This window comes from Ictalurus furcatus, chromosome 9, assembly GCF_023375685.1.
Source record: "Ictalurus furcatus strain D&B chromosome 9, Billie_1.0, whole genome shotgun sequence".
In the NCBI taxonomy this organism is placed as follows: domain Eukaryota; kingdom Metazoa; phylum Chordata; class Actinopteri; order Siluriformes; family Ictaluridae; genus Ictalurus; species Ictalurus furcatus.
The window spans coordinates 1,377,241-1,395,872 of NC_071263.1; the positions used below are offsets into that span (position 1 = coordinate 1,377,241).

Here is an 18,632-nt window from a genome sequence, read left to right on the forward strand (position 1 = left end):
GTTTTTACACTGTGTCAGCGCGCATTATCGTGCTGAAAGAGGTCACTGATATTAGGGTTGCCGTGAAGGCGTGTACTTGGTCTGAAACAATGTTTAGGTAGGTGGTACGTGTTATATTTACATCCACGTGAACGCCAGGACACAAGGCTTCCCAGCAGAACATTCCCCAGAGCGTCACACTGCCTCCGCCAGCTCGCCTTCGTCCCAGAGTGCATCGTGATGCCAGCTCTTCCCCAGGTAAGCGACGCACACACACACACGCACATGCACGCACGCACCCAGCCATAAACATGATGTAAAAGAAAACGTGATTCATCAGACCAGCCCACCTTCTTCCATTACTCCATGGTCCAGTTCTGGTGCCCATTATAGGTGCTTTCAAGCAGTGGACAGGGCTCAGCACGGGCGCTCTGACCGGTCTGCAGCTCCATACGCAGCGTCTATCAGAGCCAGCATTAATGTTTTCAGCAATTTGTGCTCCAGTAGGACAATGTGTGCCCATCTCCTGTGGGATTGGACCAGACGGGCTAGCCTTCGCAACTTCGAGAACTGACCGTTCACTTACTGCCTAATATATCCCACTCCTTGACAGGTGCCATGGCTTTAATCTTATGGCTGATCGGTGTACGTAAATTATAACCCATAGCTCAACCCTAATAGTGATCGCTATCGCTAGATCAGAAATCAGCGTGAACAGGATGTGGTTTAGTGTAATCCTTTATTTCTCAGGTTTTCAGCCCTGGTCCTGGAGCAGTAGTACTGAAATGTCAGAATGGCCTTCTGGTGCAGCATTATTTCAGTCCATGTTATTCTACTTTCCGTAACATGACTTTTATTATTTTATTTTAGTAAATACAGTCCATCTCCAGATGATGGCTATTACATATTGCTCCAATCTCTGTTTTCTCTAGTATACTGGTTATAAATAAGTGGATCAGTTCTATGAAATCCCAGATGAAAATACATCCTCTGAGATTTGATTAAAGAATGATTTAAAAAAAAAAAAAAAATCGGATATGAGATATAATAATAAGGGTTAAAGCGGTGCGTTGGTTTTAAATCTGAGTCGGTCTGGAGGAAAGTCAAAGCGAGGTGTGAGCATTTTTTAATAAACATACATGCATGCATAATGATGACAGTGAATGGAGAATGGAAAACTAATGATCCGATTCATATCAAACACATCATCATGGCTGACGAGGTCAGACTTCAGACTTCCCCCTGAAGCCTAAAAAGGCGAGGCTGTGAGCAGCTGGTGGAAGGAACACAGGCTAAGAATAACCAGTGGCTGTGGTGGATAAGGTTACCTTGAAACGTTTGTGCATGTTTTCTTGCCCCATGGCCATGTGAGGCGCCAATTACACTGCTGAAATGATTAGCAAGTAGTGTTCGCTGCCTCTGTACAGCCTCAGTGCCTCTTCAGAGTTCCCCCGCACCATCTTGCCACACTGCCCTTCACCATGCTCACTGAAGATACTTTCAAAGATTAGATTTTTGGACTCGCTTAATAAGGTTCCACCTGTGGATTGCATGGGGGGGACTAGCAAGCCGGGCAGCGTTAACATCAGCCAGGTGGAACCACTGTAACGGGACAGGACGAGATCAGCTAAAGCCTCCACAGCAAGTCACACTATGACTAACGAAACTAAAGGTATTGCGTTATTTATTTATTTATAGACTTTATCATTTAGTTGAATGGGAAGAATGCATATAATATATACACAATGTGTGTGTGTGTGTGTGTGTGTGTGTGTGTGTGTTTAAATGATGTAATAGATTTGAAAAAAACTTAGATATTTAATCTGCGTGCTTTTGTTTAATTGGATATTCTAGCACATGGCAGCAGGAAGGCAACACTGATTATCAGACGTGTTTTAAAGACAAATCAATAGATTTCTGTGATTAGTCAATAAAATTAAAAGGTTCAGTAAAAAAAAAAATAATAATAAATCAAACGTACACAATATCTAGTTCAGGGGTTCCCAAACTTTTCCAGGGCAAGGCCCCCCAAATGGCATTAACATTTGACCGAGGCCCCCCTTTCGCAAGATGTCTTTAAAACACATTAAAGATTCAGACTTATGAATATATCCCCCCCCTTTTTTTTTATTTTTATTAATAATTACATCTTACATCTTTACATTACATTAGGAATTGATTGTGTGTGTGTGTGTGTGTGTGTGTGTGTGTGTGTGGTTGTCTGAAAAAAAAAATCATGTATTTATTTATTTTTCACACCAAATTGTTGAGGCCCCCCAGGCGCCCCCTGGTGGCTCCCAAGGGGCCCCTACTTTGAAAACCACCGATCTAGTTGATCAGTATTTGCATACAAGGCTTTATATCACGATCGTGCCACAGCTCTGCTGAATTCTGAAAGCTTTCTGTAAGGGAACGTCGATGTAATTGTTATGGAAGGAGTCTCCAGTATCAGAGCGTTTGAACAGAAGCGGATGGCCGATGTGGACAGTGGTGGCTCAACATTTATTGATCAGAAGGTTGTGGGTTCGAGCCCCAGCACTTCCAAGCTTGAGTAACCCTCTCTGCTCCAGGGGCGCCGTATCGTATCATGACTTATTGTATATGTGGCAGTTAAAGGCTTCTTCTTCTTCTTCTTCTTCTTAAAGCTGTTAGATTAGTTTTCGCACCACAGGAACGTCTTCAAGACGAAGCGCTTCGAGTGAGTTCATGACGAACGTACATATATAAATGGGAAAAAAAAACTCTCATCGTGTGTAATTATTTGCAGTGTGCTGTGATATAAGAGGAATTAAACCCTTCAGGATGGGACATGGTGTTAAAGTACGGCAAATCTACAACGTTTGTGCGTTTAGATGATGTTTGTATTCAAATTGACTTACGATTGAGACCAGATGATACAGCTAAGGGTTAAGGATCTCGACCGAGGACCTACCCATGGCAGATTGGTGGTGCTGGGATTTGAACTCGCAACCTTCTGGCCAGTTGCTATAATTAAACCGTGTACAATTTTTAAAAAAATAACAACGATAAGAGTTTTAGTGTGTACGTAATGATGGAGCACTGAATGATGTGAAGGCCGTGCCATGTCCACGAAAAAATGTCAGTCGTGTGATATAACACTCATGCTATAATATCAAGTTACTGTTCGGACCCGATGTTTAACAAGCAGCTCTGTGCAGTTAGAGTTTATTTGCTCTACTAAGTCTCAACACACACACACACACACGCAAAAAAAAAAAATTATTTACACGAGTTCATTTACAGTTAGTAAGCTTGAGATGTCCTGATATGCGGTACACCAAAGATAGATTCTAGACTGCACATATGAGAAGTGTGAAATATTTGGCCTGCACCGAGTGTCAGCTCCTGCCGAGTCAAGTCATTGGAAATAAATAGACTAGTACATGTCGCAAAGAGAATTTCTGATGAGTCATTAGCTTTGAAAGTGCTGTGTTTTATTCCAACTGCTTTAAGAATAATACTTTTTTTATTTATTTATTATCTGTTCATAATTACATTAACGCATTAGTTCCCGTTATCGCGTGTTCCCTCACCAGCCATTCTTCTCTTTTTTTTTTTCCTCCGTCATGACGACTTTCCCAGGATGGAAACCTCTTCTCACGGTTACAAAGTCCTGACACTAGCGACTCCTTCCATAAATCCTTCCTGATAAACAATAATCAGACACTGTTCTTTGTTAAACAACAACACGTTTATTATAATTAGGTTTAGATGATGAATCTTTCACCTTGCTAGTCTCTGTGAAGGAATTGTTAACAGAGACGAGATGACATTAGAGCGAGCGCATTCATATATAGACTAATCAGAGCTGTGTAATAGACTGTCAGAGCTACTGATACAGAAAATTCATCAGCACGGAGAATTCAACAGTGCTTACTACTGACGATAATGTTAGGATGCTTCTAAATGCACTGTATAAGCACTATATGGGTAATAAGTCGTCTGTACTGGCTGGAGGACATGCTGTCACTAATCTATTGTGCTGAACTGAGGAACTGAGGACCTGTTCGGCCTATAACGTCGCGTACTAGCCGAGAGAGCACGGCTGGTGCTCCTACACTGCTATCGAAAGCCTGTAATGGCTTTGCTGTATTGTTTGCTCTTGCCTTGCAGAGCCCCTCCGACACTTTGGTGTCCCTGCACCGAGTGTCCCAGGTTTAGTTTGTCCACTACAGAAGTCATTTAAGGTTGCTGAGACTTCTGAGTCTCTCCTTCAACTCTTTTATAAGCTGAGCTGAAATCTGAAAAGACATGCAACGTGTGTGCCTGTACTTTGTGTTAAGTGTTCGCTAGGTGTTAAAAGACACGTGGGGTAGGCTGGTTGGCGTTGAAAATTCCTCTGTAGCATGTGAACGTGTGTGATTGTGTCCTGCGATGGGTCGACACCTCGTCCAGGGCGTCCCCTGGTCTGTGCCCTGGGATAGGCTCAAGGCTCCTGAGTTTCCTGCGATAGGCTCAAGGCTCCCGCGTGACCCCGTGTAGGATAAACAGTACGGAAAATGGAGTTTTTCAGAGTGCGGTTCTAAATTCCTCTGCAGACAGCTCTGGTGATGAATTTAATCTGAAATGTCGCTTTCTTCAGTTAACATTACTGGCACGTTCTGGTCTCCAACAGCAATTACAACCCACTAGCCACACTAGGGCTCTTATCACACATCAGCTTCCAGAAGGTTAACACGAGAAACGGGAACATCTCTGACAGCTCGAGGTTCTCGGAGGAAAGCACCAACCGTCCTCTTCTCTACGGCGTATCAGACACGTGTGATTTTCAAATATGAGTCTGACTGACCGGCTTAGACAAGTCCTACTTGTAATAACAGTCGTACATGATTATAGAATCTCTGTAACATGCAAGACTTAGGAGACGGTTGAGGATTTATATGCAGGAGGATATCTTGCATTGGTAGCAAAGACTAAACACAGAGAGACTCAATACTGTCTGTAGTAAACAATGGGCAAGGCACGTGTCAAAACACAGTAATGGCAATCAGAGTGAACATTACTGGGATCGGCAAGACTTCGCAAAGCTGCGGCGGGACTTTAGTGGATGCACTTCATCGCATGTCCACATCAGATGCTTAAATATAGGTGTTTAAGCCTAAACAAGATTCTACTCATCTAAGGATTTCATTTAATTTAATACGATTATTCATTTCGGATTTGTAGTATGGTTTAGTATAATTTGTGTTCTGGAGGGGAGTTGGAGCATTTATACCTTATGCTTACAACATGTGTTAATATTTAAAATAAATAAATAAATACTTCTGTGTAGGACGCACCGGTGCAACCTTAATCCCAAAGCCTCCTCTCATCTTGTTCCTTGATTCATCTGAGCAGGTTTTAAGACTTGGTATCTCTTTAAAGATATTTAAAGAATTCTATTAATTTCCAGATCGCAGGCATGAGGATGTAGGTTCAAGGCATCAACTCTAAAAACAGGAAGTAAGCCGGAAGTGGTAACACCTAGTAGGGAGACCCCTGCTGGAGGGGAGGTGGAATATCCCAGGACGGTGTGACTGAAAGAAATGTATGATCGTAATTACTGAAGCGCATCGAGTAATTAATTACTCCCCTGTTATTTCCTATCCCTATTGTACTGTAGATTCTGGAGCAGAGCCCGTCACTATGGACGTCCGAAATCAGGAAGTCGTGCACCTGACACCTCCTGAGGTCATAAACCACGGCTTCATGAAGGTCTTAAAGCGTCCCGTGCAGTGGCTGATCATCGCTGCTCTTCTGATCTCCTGGTCAGCAGCTGGAATTGTCATGTTTGACTTTGTGAGTGACGACCAGCTGACGAGTAAGTGACTTCATTTAATAACTTTATTAACAAGTGTCTATTTCAGATGATCACGTGGCTCTGAGATGAAAAAGTCCTGCATTCACATGTTTCATGTTTATAGAGCTACAACACATGAGTTCAGATCCGATGACGGCGGTGAACGAAGCTGTTGAGGGCTTTACGGACAAAATGAGCAGCTTAAATGACATTTTTAATAATGCACATGGTAAGTTTAATCACGTCAGGTGAGAGTTTATAGGTGTGAATAGACAATTATTATACAAACTGTTTAAAAAAAACAAAAACATTTCTGACTCACAGAGTACGTTCCCGCTGTAATCACGGATCCCGTGGCTGCCGTTAACCAGTGGGCCGACGCCTCGACGTCGTTTCTGTTAGGAATACACGGTGACGTGCTTGGAGTTTATTGATATTTTTATTTGAATTTAACTTTACGCTTGCTCGCCTTTAACATCATTTCATTCCGACGTGGTTTATTTTTCCCCGAACAATATTTATACTTGTCACCATTTTGCACAATGTAATGATTTCTTCTCTTTAATTTTGTTCCCCAGAAAGTGTAGGAGGCACTTCTTTCCTTAAACCCGGCGGTGATGTACTAGATGAAATGAATGATTGGATTAGGAGCCTGGTTGGATATTTATTCCACATGTTTGAAGGTGCATGACATCTCAAGTTTGCTCACTGATTATTGCAGGAAACTCTCAAGAAGTCTTGTTAGAATAAATTCGATGCATGACTTCATGTTCTAATAAGATCATCCTTGTTCACGGCCATATTCGCCATTAATTTCTCATCAGATCGTGTTGAACCATACAAAGAATGCATCTGACCTTTTAGCTTTAGTAAAAAGAAAGACATCAGTACTGGTTTAATGCAGTATAATGGGACAGAGCTGCCAACTTATTAGGTACTCAGTCAGTATACCTAATAAACTGGCAAGCTAACGTTCAGTTTGAACCCTATACAAGCTGTAGACCTTTCTCCAAAATTCTATTTTCTCTCTCGGTCCTGCTTAGGTCTGTTGGATGCGGTAATCCTCGGTCCTCTGGAAATGGTCGCTGAGGCAGCTGCGAATATTTCAGACATAGTCAAGGTCATCTTGAGGTCGTTCACAAGGATGTTCAAGGGCGTTGAAGGTACGTGAAAACAGACAGTCGTGTTCTGTTTGAAATGTAAAACCGTCTGCGTGTCTGTCGAGCGATAAAGGCTAGATGAGAAACCCCATAAAAAACAAAAAGTACACAAATTAGCAAACAGACATGAAGCAAAAATACAATCAATCGATCAATCAATCTCCAACAAGTAATTTTAGCGACGGAGTGGTAATCTAAGTGAGAATTTGCAGTGGAAACATCTTCTCATTCATGTCATCGGAGTAGTTTTTGTTTGTTTGTTGTTGTTTCCATGTAAACGGTCTCCTGCTTTTACGTTACATCATATTACATTTGTCAGCAATAAAACAACAACGACGACAACAACAACAACAACAACAACACTACTGTATGCTTCTTTAGTCCACATTTTCTATCCCCTGATTTTTTTTTTTTTGAGAAGGCTTAAAGACACGTGCATGTGTTCAAAGGCAACAGAAAAAGAGCAGTGTTTCCTAACCGGGGTGACCGTGGCCCCCTGGGGTGCCGTCAGATCAGAGCAGGGGTGCAGTGTAAAAATCTAAATGTGTATAAAACATTTAACATACATGATAAATATCTGATGTCTGAAATTATGACACAGAAATAATAAGGCAGACACACACACAACAACAATAATAATAATAATAATAATAATAATAATAATAATAATAATGTTGTCAGCAGCACGTCAACATCAGTCTGCGTAACGTACGCGTGTGTTTCATCCTCATCATTAGCGTGTGACGATGCGTGTGTAGTGCAAAAGAATATGGACAGATTTCTTAAAAGAAAAGCTCCCGATGCTTCTGGACCATCAGCTTCATCCTCATGTAGCTAACGCTGTCTAGCATTAGTGTTTGTGTAGGACTGAAAAAAGGTTGAGAAACGCTGGTCTAGAGGCGATTTAAAAAAAAAAAACCCTGTACATTAGAAGAACTTTGAAGTTTGATCTGAAAATATACAATGAGGTGACCTTTGAGCTTATCTTTCTTAGTCTGGATTCCTAAAACCAGCACAAGTCCCATGGAATTGGCCGGTGATGTTCTCGAAGGAGCGCAAAACCTCAAGAACAACATCGTCACACACGTGTCCAACCTGTTCTCGGGGGACGAAGGTATACGACGACGACAAAGCGTTTGTGGCTTTAAAAGAAATTTTCCTTTCCCGTCTATTCCGATTTGATCTGTGTCTTTATTCTCCCAGGTGGTGTTTCTGATCTTAAATTTGATCCGGTGAAAGTTGTCACAGACACGGTGGAGGAGCTCTCTGACAGAAGGGACATGTTTTTAGCATATCTCTCTAATATCTTGATGGAGGATAAAGGTATGTGCGCAGGCTTAGGAAATCATGGGATCCATTTAATATCTGTTCGTTGGGTTTATCTGACTCGCTGCTTTTGCGTTTAGACGACGCTCCGCACATGATCAGGAGAAAAGGTTGGTATGAATCAGAAGACGTTGGATGAATGATCATTCAGTTGTGTAGACCGGTTAGCGTCAGATTAGTGGTGTAAAGCATCCTTCGACACTGCACTAGACGTTTCATCGTCTATCCAAGGAAAAGGCTCCTCACTGAGCTATAAGTAGCGCTCTATCGAAGGACACGAGCTTCCATGCTGCGCGCACTCAGCTCCAGAATCAATTATTTCACCCGTGCATCCATCTCGTCCATCGTTTTAACAATATAAACAATCTGTTCATCCTTAAATAGTGTAAACTGATGCACTGTGCGCACTTATTTTCATTCTTAGCCTAAACATGCATGGTTTTTTTTCTTTTTTCTATTTAGCATTTAACTGCACTAATAAAACAACCTATAAATAGTGATGTCATGACTATAGTTGACTAGTTAACTACTAACCCCTATTACAAATACAAAGCTGGCAGTTTATATTTCCTATCTTAAACTCTATGCAAATTGCAGTTCTATGTTATTTATATTTCCTAATATTTCTACATGAAATGTCCACAGGAGAATTTCTGCCACCGAAGGAAAAAGGTTAGTCAAAATTAAATGTACTATTTACAGTTACATACATCTCCCACGTAATTGGGAGAATGAACCAGAATGCTTGTCAATCAAAATGGCTAAATTGCTCGGACTGCGTTGACCAAAAAAAAAAAAAAAGAAAAAAGAAAAAAGGAGCATGAATAACAGGTGCATGACAACAATTGAATTCACAGTCTACTTTTATTTATTTATTTATTTATTTATTTATTTATTTATTTTTGGTCCTATTACCATGCCAGGACACAGTAGACGAAAGGAAAAGCTCAAAAAAAAATTTAATTAATTAATTTAAACAAATCATGAACCCTAATGGTGCATGGGAAAAATGAAAACGTTCCTGTATTAACCGAGTGTGTGTTACGTTTTGGTTGTGCTTTCACCTCGGCATTCAACCCTTTCTGTACTTTACATACAGTATTTTGAAAAACTTTTTTATTTTTTATTTTTTTTTTTTATGTATGTGCGAAACCTTTCGATCTTGTCTAATATTCGATTGGTTGTGCATGAAAAATAAATCCCAGATACAAAATAAACATATCCATGTCAAATGCCTTGCCGTCTGATTTCCTGTTCTGATCTCCACTGTTTACACGCAAGTTTGACAGAATTACCAACTCGGTCTCACAATTTGTAAGAAGGTGTGAAGTTAGGGTGAGGGGCAGAATTAGCACTCAGAACTTTTCTTTAAGGAAAATGTTTTTCTTAAAGAAAGACTTTCTTTATAACAGTGACTGTAGCACTGGCGTTATTGAGCCGAACGATGTCCTTTGACCCGAGTGCATGATGATGTAGGCATGCTGTCTGCACAGTGCTTAATTGGAGGCTATACGTTTCATGTCACCAAACATATCTTAACTGGTCTTCACAATAGAAATATATATATATTTTTAAATTACATTTTAAATATGAGTTTTGGCCAAATTGTGTCTTAATACCTTCCTATAAAATAGAATAAACTGTACGTGAGATTGAGTTGGAATTGGGTTGAAGTGTATGTACTGGAAGTGTTTAACCCTCTTAAGTCCATTCTTATAACATTCATCTTGTCACTTTTACTCAAGTGAGGAATTAAAACACAAAGGAGCGTGCTGTCAAAGGAAAATCATGAATGATGAGGTGGAACGATTGGCCACTCACAGCACATCCTAAAGTCTTTTATTCCTCTTATACCACAGCAATTTGCCAATTCTAACAACACCGGCACGTATTTATCCCGTTACAGTTATAGTTTAATGTTCTGGAATGTCCATAAGCCAAGTTAAAACAAGAATTTCTCTCTCTTGAAGCTACCAAGGGGGGAAAATGCGAAGGCTTCTGTATCTGAAAACCTAATGTTACTGCATTACCTCTGACTGACTGTTACAAAGTTACAACGCTCTGACACTGGAGACTCCTTCCAAAAAATCTGAACTAAACATCTCCTTATAGAAAGCCTCACTGTATGAACAATCACGCATGTTTTTTTTTCTTGTTACTACAGAAACGATAACCTATTTGAAGGAGTGCATTAATATAAACACGTTATAGAAAATTAATCAACACTAATCAACACTGACCAATAATTCGACTGGTCCAAGAACTGACGTACCGACCGAGAATTCAAAGTGCTGTGGTATCGTTACTTTTAATTAGGTTATTTATTAATTACACCAACGGTTACATCTAGAAAGTGGATATTGTTTATTTTAAATTGTTGAAAGTTTTTAAATGTATTAATTAAATGTATTTAATTTAGCTGTGTAGAACACGTGTCTGCGTTATATTCTACATTATATTTATTCATGCCACTGAGAGCATTTTAGTTCAAGTTGAAAATGTGAAATATTAACCCCGCTGAGATTCAAACATTGCCCTTCAGTTCACTGATGTTTACTCACTTAACACGAAGGGTGGAGTTAATTATAAATCTAAATTCAATTCAACCGATTTATCCTTGCCTGTTGAACAGCCTATAAATTTTGCATGAGACTGGGTTGGAGTTTTACACCTCATCAAATTATAAATTTGTAACCACACAACATGGCTTCATGACACAGTTGCAGAGTTACTGGGCAGAAAAAAGGACGCTGCCTATCTTAGTCTGAAACGCAAGCTTTGGAAGGCGGATATCGCTAAATGGAACACGATAGCCATCGAGACTACAGATGTGAAGGACCAAAGGACGGCATCTGAAGAGGATGGTGCTGATGTCCGCTTGGTAGAATCACTGGATGTAGTGAGCGATAAAGATCCAGCTGAAACTATGGAACATGTTGCTGATGTCATGGATGACCAGGACACATCTGGACTAGAGGAAGAAGTCATACATCAGGGAGCGGACTTGCATGAAGTTGAACTGGGTAACGTCATTGAGGATACATCTGATGCTGTTGGTGAAGTGGGAATGGAGTCGATCCTAGAGATGGCAGATGAGGACACTGTTGAAACTGTCAATCCTTCTCTCATTGATGAAGAAGATGAAAATGAGAAGATAGATGACCACCCGACTCAAACAGGTGACGCTTCCTCAGAGGTTGTAGTTGAGGAGACGGTTAATATTGATCATGTTGTTGATGAGGAGCAACCAGTAAAATCAACATCAATAGTCGATCCCAAAGACCGAGTCAATGTAGATGCTCAGTCAGAGGCCCTTGGTGAAGAGGAAACCGTTGAAAATGTTGATGTTTCTGATGTCATTGGTGAAGAGGAACCAGTAAAATTACCTAACAGTGCAACCAAAAAGACTGATGAAGACCAGACTTTTTCAGACGCCACTATTAACGAGGAATCTGTTAAACCCACAGGTTCAAATGTTGAGAAAACATTCAAACCTTCCCTGAAAAAAGAACCAGTTGAAACTGTTTCTGCTGTCAGTTTTGGTGAGGAACCAGTAAAATTACCTGATACTGTGACAAACGAGAACGATGAAGACCAAACTAAGACTACAACTGGTGACACTTTCTCTGAGGCCACAATTAAGGAGGAATCTGTTCGTACAAATGTTGAGGAGTTAAAACCAATTGCAAGCGAAAACACTGAGGAAAACCAGTCCGGGACCAGTGTAACTTTGTCCGAGACTCCGTTTAAAATGGAATCGTTTGAGGTTTCTTTTGTTGTTGATGAAGAAAAACCGATAAACTCGACACGATTTCCTACAAAAGATACTGACGAAGAAGAAACTAAAATGGATGCGTTTACTGAGTCGGTTGTTCAGGAGTTATCAACTACTGAATCGTCTGGCGATGCTCATGATGAACTCAAGGATAAAGTGGAAGAAAAGGTGAAGGAAGAAGCGATTCAGGAAGTACAGGAGGATCCGGTTGAGAACGCAATGAAGAAAGATAATGGCGAAGACCCCCAAAATCTAGAATCAAACGCTAACGTGGTCCATGCTCCGTTTCATATAGAAGACGACGTTATTCAGAGTGACGATGAAAATAATAACAACAACGATAGAAAGAGACAACCAGTCAAAAGAGATCACGTTAGGCATGGAGCGACGTCCAAGGAGACCAATCATCAAGAAGATGAGCGTCATGAAGAGAACGAAAAAGGTATAAAACAGTTTATTTCATCGTGTGAATCAGTACTTTCATGTATTGTTAAGAAACAAGAAGTCATAAGCGTACCGTGTTTAGATGAATGTCCCTTCCTTGTCTTTAACATGTATTAATCTGGGGGTGTGTTTCCCAAAAAGGTTCAAATCTTCAGAATGCTACATATGTCCTCCATGAAATTGTTTCATTCACTCACTAACATTTTTTCTTTTTTTTTTTTTTATAAAGTTTTTCTGGAAACACACCCCTATACTGTCAAATAGGAACAGTAAACCTTGCATTTTGGTTTGTTTCAAACAAATGCTCATTAGTTTTCATGTTTTCTTGCACCATTAGCAGATCTATAAATATGCACTGCAACAGTATGGACTTTAAGTAATAATATGGAGTTATGAATAGTGGAGCTCAATATAACTGTGCTTATAAATCTGTCATCTGGCAACACTGATTAGTAACTGTAATAATGCCTCAGAAACGTTACAGCATGTGCTGTAATTAATTATTTCCTTGATTAAATGATGTGGGTGTCATTATTGTTCAAACACAGAATTGGCCAAATAATAGAAGCATTGAGATAATCCAAAGAATTTGGACAGACAGACAGATAGATGGATAGATAGACAGTTAGATAGACAGATACTCTTAGAATATAAGAGGACCGATTTTTGTCCTCAATTGCTGTTTTTCATGGTCAGAAATGAAAGGACGAGCTTTGACACTGTTAGAAGTCACATGCAGTTGATTTAGTTTAAAAACCAGTGTTTAGATCTACATCAGCTCCCTAAGATGCATGACTTTCACATAAATACTCCCACATTTCTTTGCTTCTCTTGTGCAATAATCTATAGCAATATTCAAATCACACTTCTGCATGCTGTGCTGTGTCTTAACTTTTAAATACTGATGCAAATTTTTTTTTGGAGTCACTAGAAAAATGTCGCTCTTTGCAATAAGGTGCATAAATACCTATATACATATATATATATATATATATATATATATATATATATATATATATATATATATATATATATATATATATATAATTCTCCTACATCATATTTTTCAGCTATTTTTTTCCACCTTCACATCAGTTCTGATGCCTGTTTACTAAGTGACTTGTCTCTTTGGATTCATATCAATCCTTTCAAAACGTCTCTCTTATGTAACCTACGTGTGTGAATTTTAGTTCTGGAGCAGGAACGAATTGCTAAGGAGGAAAAAGCTCGGGAGGAAGTCTACAGAGCCATTCAAGGTGATTCATTTACTTTACCTCGGTGCATAAATGCAGTGTGGGGGGAAAAAAACTTGCACCATCAACTGCAACGATTCTGCGTTTTAAGACGACTGCATCTTGTGCAATGTTCCAGAATTGCGAGCTGAAAAGGCTGCAGAAGAAGCAGAGAAAAAGCTCGAGAAGGAAAACGAAAAAGAGAAGAAGAAAGAAGAGTCGATGAAGGACAAACTAAAAGAAAAGTCTAAAAAGAACGTAAGCAAGATTGCAGAAATTAAAGGTGAGAATCACAATCCTAAATCTAATATTAAATCTTAAATTGGTTAAGGTTTGGGTCAGTTTTATACTTTATAGAGTACTGTAAGTACACACATCCAAAAAAGGTCACAAAACTGAACTAAACAACTGTGCCTTTTAGTGGTTAGCTATTTAATATGGCCTTTGGTCAGTATTTATTTTAACACTAAACAGTCTGAGGAACAAATCTGCAGTAACATGAAATACATTACAGTAAGTCAGCCTCTACCAGATCCCAATAGTGTACAGCAGGGATAGTTACAGGAACCATTAGTCCACACTTTAGCTTGTATTAAACAAGTAATAAAACACCTAAGCGCATGATGCTATAGGAAAATTAATTAATAATGGTGTGGTGTCAAGTTACCAGCTGGATGTTGATCCTTTTCTAACAGCACGTCCTGAGTATTTTATTACTTACCGAAACCAGCGGGAAACTAAAGTGAGGGAATGAAAAATATTTCCATGATAACATTTCCATACGAATCCATCGATTACCCCTCCATTACTGTTCATGCATGCCCAAATCATAGAGCGGTACAATTATTATTTCTCAAATGATATCTCCACTGAAATGACAGCTTTTAAAATTTCCAGAGGCAAATTCTTATTGATTTAAAAAAAAACAAAAAAAAACAAACATATAATATAGCTGAAAGCTAGGAAGTTCCGAAAAGGCTTGAAAAGGCCTAGAGATGAAGGAAAGTGCAAAAAAAAAAAAATAATTAAGCAATACACAAATGTAGGCTAGGGTTCTAAGGAATAAACAGGTTAGTTAATTATTGAATGTTAGAAATTGAGCTTCATAAATCTGAATATTCATAATCGGTAGATTTATTTTTTACTCATTGTTTCATACAATCGGGTCTGCCATGGCGTGTAGTCTGATTTATGTTATTAAAGATTCCCCCCTGCAACCACAACCACTAGAGCCACCAGTGAAAGCACACGTTCCATTAATTCAAAACCTAGAACTTAACTGAAATATGTTCAATTGCATTAAATTGTCAGGATATTGTAATGGAAAAAGCCTCTTTCTAACCCACTCAAGGTCAATTATAAAACAACATGACTCTATCAATTCAATATAATACTATTAAAGTGCCAGTTGGGAAACTAATCATGTGCACTATAGACTATAGAACTATAGCTCAGATGGACTAAATGTAGAGGTGATACACTGGTGGACATCATCATAAAGAAACACATCATCACATAAATATCGCATACTCTACGAGCTGAAATCATCTTCTTACTTCATCATAAAATTCCACTCAAGGAAAGTTTTCATCCTTTCATACAGAGCATGAAGACTTGGATAAGAGGGTTAATTTTACAATTAAAGGTATGAAAACACATGTGCTGGCTTCCTCATGCTTGTCAATTCAAACAAAACTCTCAATCCTGTTGTTCATTATGAGATGCACTGAAACTTTTTCCCCTGTTTCATGTGTCGCAGCTGTAAAGGTCACCGCGGAGAAAGCCGAACCGCTCGTTATAAAGAAAGGTATTCGTTCTTTTAAAATACTCGTTTAGTAAAATGAAAAGTTTTGTATTTTTTATGATTGCTATTTGGAAATTGTAATAGTATAAAGAGAAGATGCGAATTCCACTGCTGTGACTTCCTGTAAACTATAGACATGAACAAAACCTCACCGTGTGGCTGAACACTGCAATATCATATGGATCTCCATCTTGGATAATCGCTCCTCCATCCTGAAAACGTTCCCACGTTGGGAAACATAAAGTTACAGCTTAACATAAGTCTGTCAGCAAAGTGCTGGAGACTCTATGCAAGAAATGTTATATAAACATCTCCTCACAGAAAAATTCATCTCAACCATACAGTATCTCACAAAAGTGAGTACACCCCTCACATTTTTGTAAATATTGGATTATATCGTTTCATGTGACAACACTGAAGAAATGACACTTTGCTACAATGTAAAGTAGTGAGTGTACAGCTTGTGTAACGGTGTAAATTTGCTGTCCCCTCAAAATAACTCAACACACAGACATTAATGTCTAAACCGCTGGCAACAAAAGTGAGTACACCCCTAAGTGTAAATGTCCAAATTGGGCCCAAAGTGTCAATATTTTGTGTGGCCACCATTATTTTCCAGCACTGCCTTAACCCTCTTGGGCATGGAGTTCACCAGAGCTTCACAGGTTGCCACTGGAGTCCTCTTCCACTCCTCCATGACCACATCACGGAGCTGGTGAATGTTAGAGACCTCGTGCTCCTCCACCTTCCGTTTGAGGATGCCCCACAGATGCTCAATAGGGTTTAGTCCATCACCTTCACCCTCAGCTTGTTTAGCAAGGCAGTGGTCGTCTTGGAGGTGTGTTTGGGGTCGTTTTCATACTGGAATACTGCCTTGCAGCCCAGTCTCCGAAGGGAGGGGATCATGCTCTGCTTCAGTGTGTCACAGTACATGTTGGCATTCATGGTTCCCTCAATGAACTGTAGCTCCCCAGTGCCGGCAGCACTCATGCAGCCCCAGACCATGACACTCCCACCACCATGCTTGACTGTAGGCAAGACACACTTGTCTTTGTACTCCTCACCTGGTTGCCACCACACATGCTTGACACCATCTGAACCAAATAAGTTTATCTTGGTCTCATCAGACCACAGGACATGGTTCCAGTAATCCATGTCCTTAGTCTGCTTGTCTTCAGCAAACTGTTTGTGGGCTTTCTTGTGCATCATCTTTAGAAGAGGCTTCCTTCTGGGACGACAGCCATGCAGACCAATTTGATGCAGTGTGCGCCGTATGGTCTGAGCACTGACAGGCTGACCCCCCACCCCTTCAACCTCAACCTGATACGTCTATTTCCCAAAGACATCCTCTGGATATGACGCTGAGCACGTGCACTCAACTTCTTTGGTCGACCATGGCGAGACCTGTTCTGAGTGGAACCTGTCCTGTTAAACCGCTGTAACACCGTGCTGCAGCTCAGTGTCAGGGTCTTGCCAATCTTCTTATAGCCTAGGCCATCTTTATGTAGAGCAACAATTCTTTTTTTTCAGATTCTGAGAGTTCTTTGCCATGAGGTGCCATGTTGAACTTCCAGTGACCAGTATGAGGGAGTGTGAGAGCGATGACACCAAATTTAACACACCTGCTCCCCATTCACACCTCAGACCTTGTAACACTAACAAGTCACATGACACCGGGGAGGGAAAATGGTTAATTGGGCCCAATTTGGACATTTTCACTTAGGGGTGTACTCACTTTTGTTGCCAGCGGTTTAGACATTAATGTCTGTGTGTTGAGTTATTTTGAGGGGACAGCAAATTTACACTGTTACACAAGCTGTACACTCACTACTTTACGTTGTAGCAAAGTGTCATTTCTTCACTGTTGTCACATGAAAAGATATAATCAAATATTTACACAAATGTGAGGGGTGTACACACTTTTGTGAGATACTGTACATTCATATCAACGGTTATATACATTTTCAATCCGTTTATATGAAATTTACACCATACGTGAAGTGGCTCTTACTTAATGTTAATATTTGAAAAAGCGTGCAGCTGGAACTACTGTCAGAGCTGCTGTTACAGGAAATCAATCAACACCTTCCTTCTGACCAATCAGAATTGAGAATTTACAAATTAATAACGTAGGTACAATTTTATACACAACACATTCTTTTTTGTGTCCATTATAGAGGCCAAAGCTAAAGAAGAGAAAGCTAAGCCAGCTCGTATTAAGAAAGGTATGTGAGCATGTTTTGCATATTATTTGATATCTTTGATTCGGGTTAAAGAAAGTTATGTTATAAGTTGGACCTTTAATTTAATAATTTGTACTAAATAAATTACAGAGCCTGAGGTTAAGAAGGAGAAGATCAAAGCTGCTTCTCTAAAGACAGGTACTGTATATAGTTGTACTATATTTGTATTTATTTTAATTCATTCCTTTTCTACACCTGTTTAACTACTGCTAATTCTAAGCAGCATACATTTTTTATTTCAGAAGCTCAAGATGTTAAGGAGAAGATAAAACCAACTCCTGAAAGGAAAGGTCTGAAGTTGCCAGTTTGAAATTAATAACAGAAATTAATAATAGAGAATGTCTTTTATACGATTGGATAAAAACTTGGGTAAAGACTTAAGATAAAGATTATTATCGTTATCATCATCTTTGCCCAAGGGCCCAACAGTGGCAGCTTGGCAGTGTTGGGGCTTGAACCCTTAACCTTCTGATCAAAACCCAGAGCCTCCAAAAGAAAATATGCCATCTTATCATGTTCTGGTTAAACCACAACGCGATGAGCCATCTCTCCAAAAAACTTAAAGTAAAAGCTTTACCTCTGACTTTTACAAAACACAGACTCTGGAGACTCTGTCCATAAATACTAAGTAAAATCTCCTCACATCTGTTCACCATATCAAGAATACTTTTTAAAAATGTATTAATATATCACATATAAGAAGTGAACAGTTAAGTCAACAAACAAGTACTCTGTTTTAAATGGTGTTTATATATTATTGTATACAACCATGTTAATACATTCTTGAACAATCAAATGAATTTGCTCTAAAAGAAAAGGCGAAACGTGAACCTCTTCCAAAGAATGGTATTTTTAGTTTGATATTTTCA

At 39.5% G+C, this 18,632-nt stretch overlaps 2 protein-coding genes across 2 annotated transcripts in view; one reads left to right on the forward strand and one right to left on the reverse strand.

Moving 5' to 3' along the window:
* gnpnat1 (glucosamine-phosphate N-acetyltransferase 1) overlaps nt 1-18,632 on the reverse strand; it is a 139,139-nt gene that overhangs the window by 9,317 nt on the left and 111,190 nt on the right. The window lies entirely within an intron of this gene.
* The window catches only part of si:ch211-266g18.10 (adhesive plaque matrix protein), a 37,331-nt gene continuing 19,771 nt past the window's right edge, over nt 1,073-18,632 (forward strand). Inside the window, exons 1-17 of the mRNA XM_053632757.1 lie at nt 1,073-1,651; nt 5,603-5,800; nt 5,904-6,008; nt 6,104-6,190; nt 6,358-6,462; nt 6,823-6,942; nt 7,934-8,053; nt 8,143-8,262; nt 8,346-8,375; nt 8,911-8,937; nt 13,675-13,740; nt 13,856-13,999; nt 15,320-15,361; nt 15,476-15,523; nt 17,698-17,745; nt 17,854-17,901; nt 18,006-18,053. Coding sequence (XP_053488732.1) covers nt 1,633-1,651; nt 5,603-5,800; nt 5,904-6,008; nt 6,104-6,190; nt 6,358-6,462; nt 6,823-6,942; nt 7,934-8,053; nt 8,143-8,262; nt 8,346-8,375; nt 8,911-8,937; nt 13,675-13,740; nt 13,856-13,999; nt 15,320-15,361; nt 15,476-15,523; nt 17,698-17,745; nt 17,854-17,901; nt 18,006-18,053 — 1,375 coding nt within the window. The 5' untranslated portion in view covers nt 1,073-1,632. The remainder of the gene's footprint in view (nt 1,652-5,602; nt 5,801-5,903; nt 6,009-6,103; nt 6,191-6,357; nt 6,463-6,822; nt 6,943-7,933; nt 8,054-8,142; nt 8,263-8,345; nt 8,376-8,910; nt 8,938-13,674; nt 13,741-13,855; nt 14,000-15,319; nt 15,362-15,475; nt 15,524-17,697; nt 17,746-17,853; nt 17,902-18,005; nt 18,054-18,632) is intronic.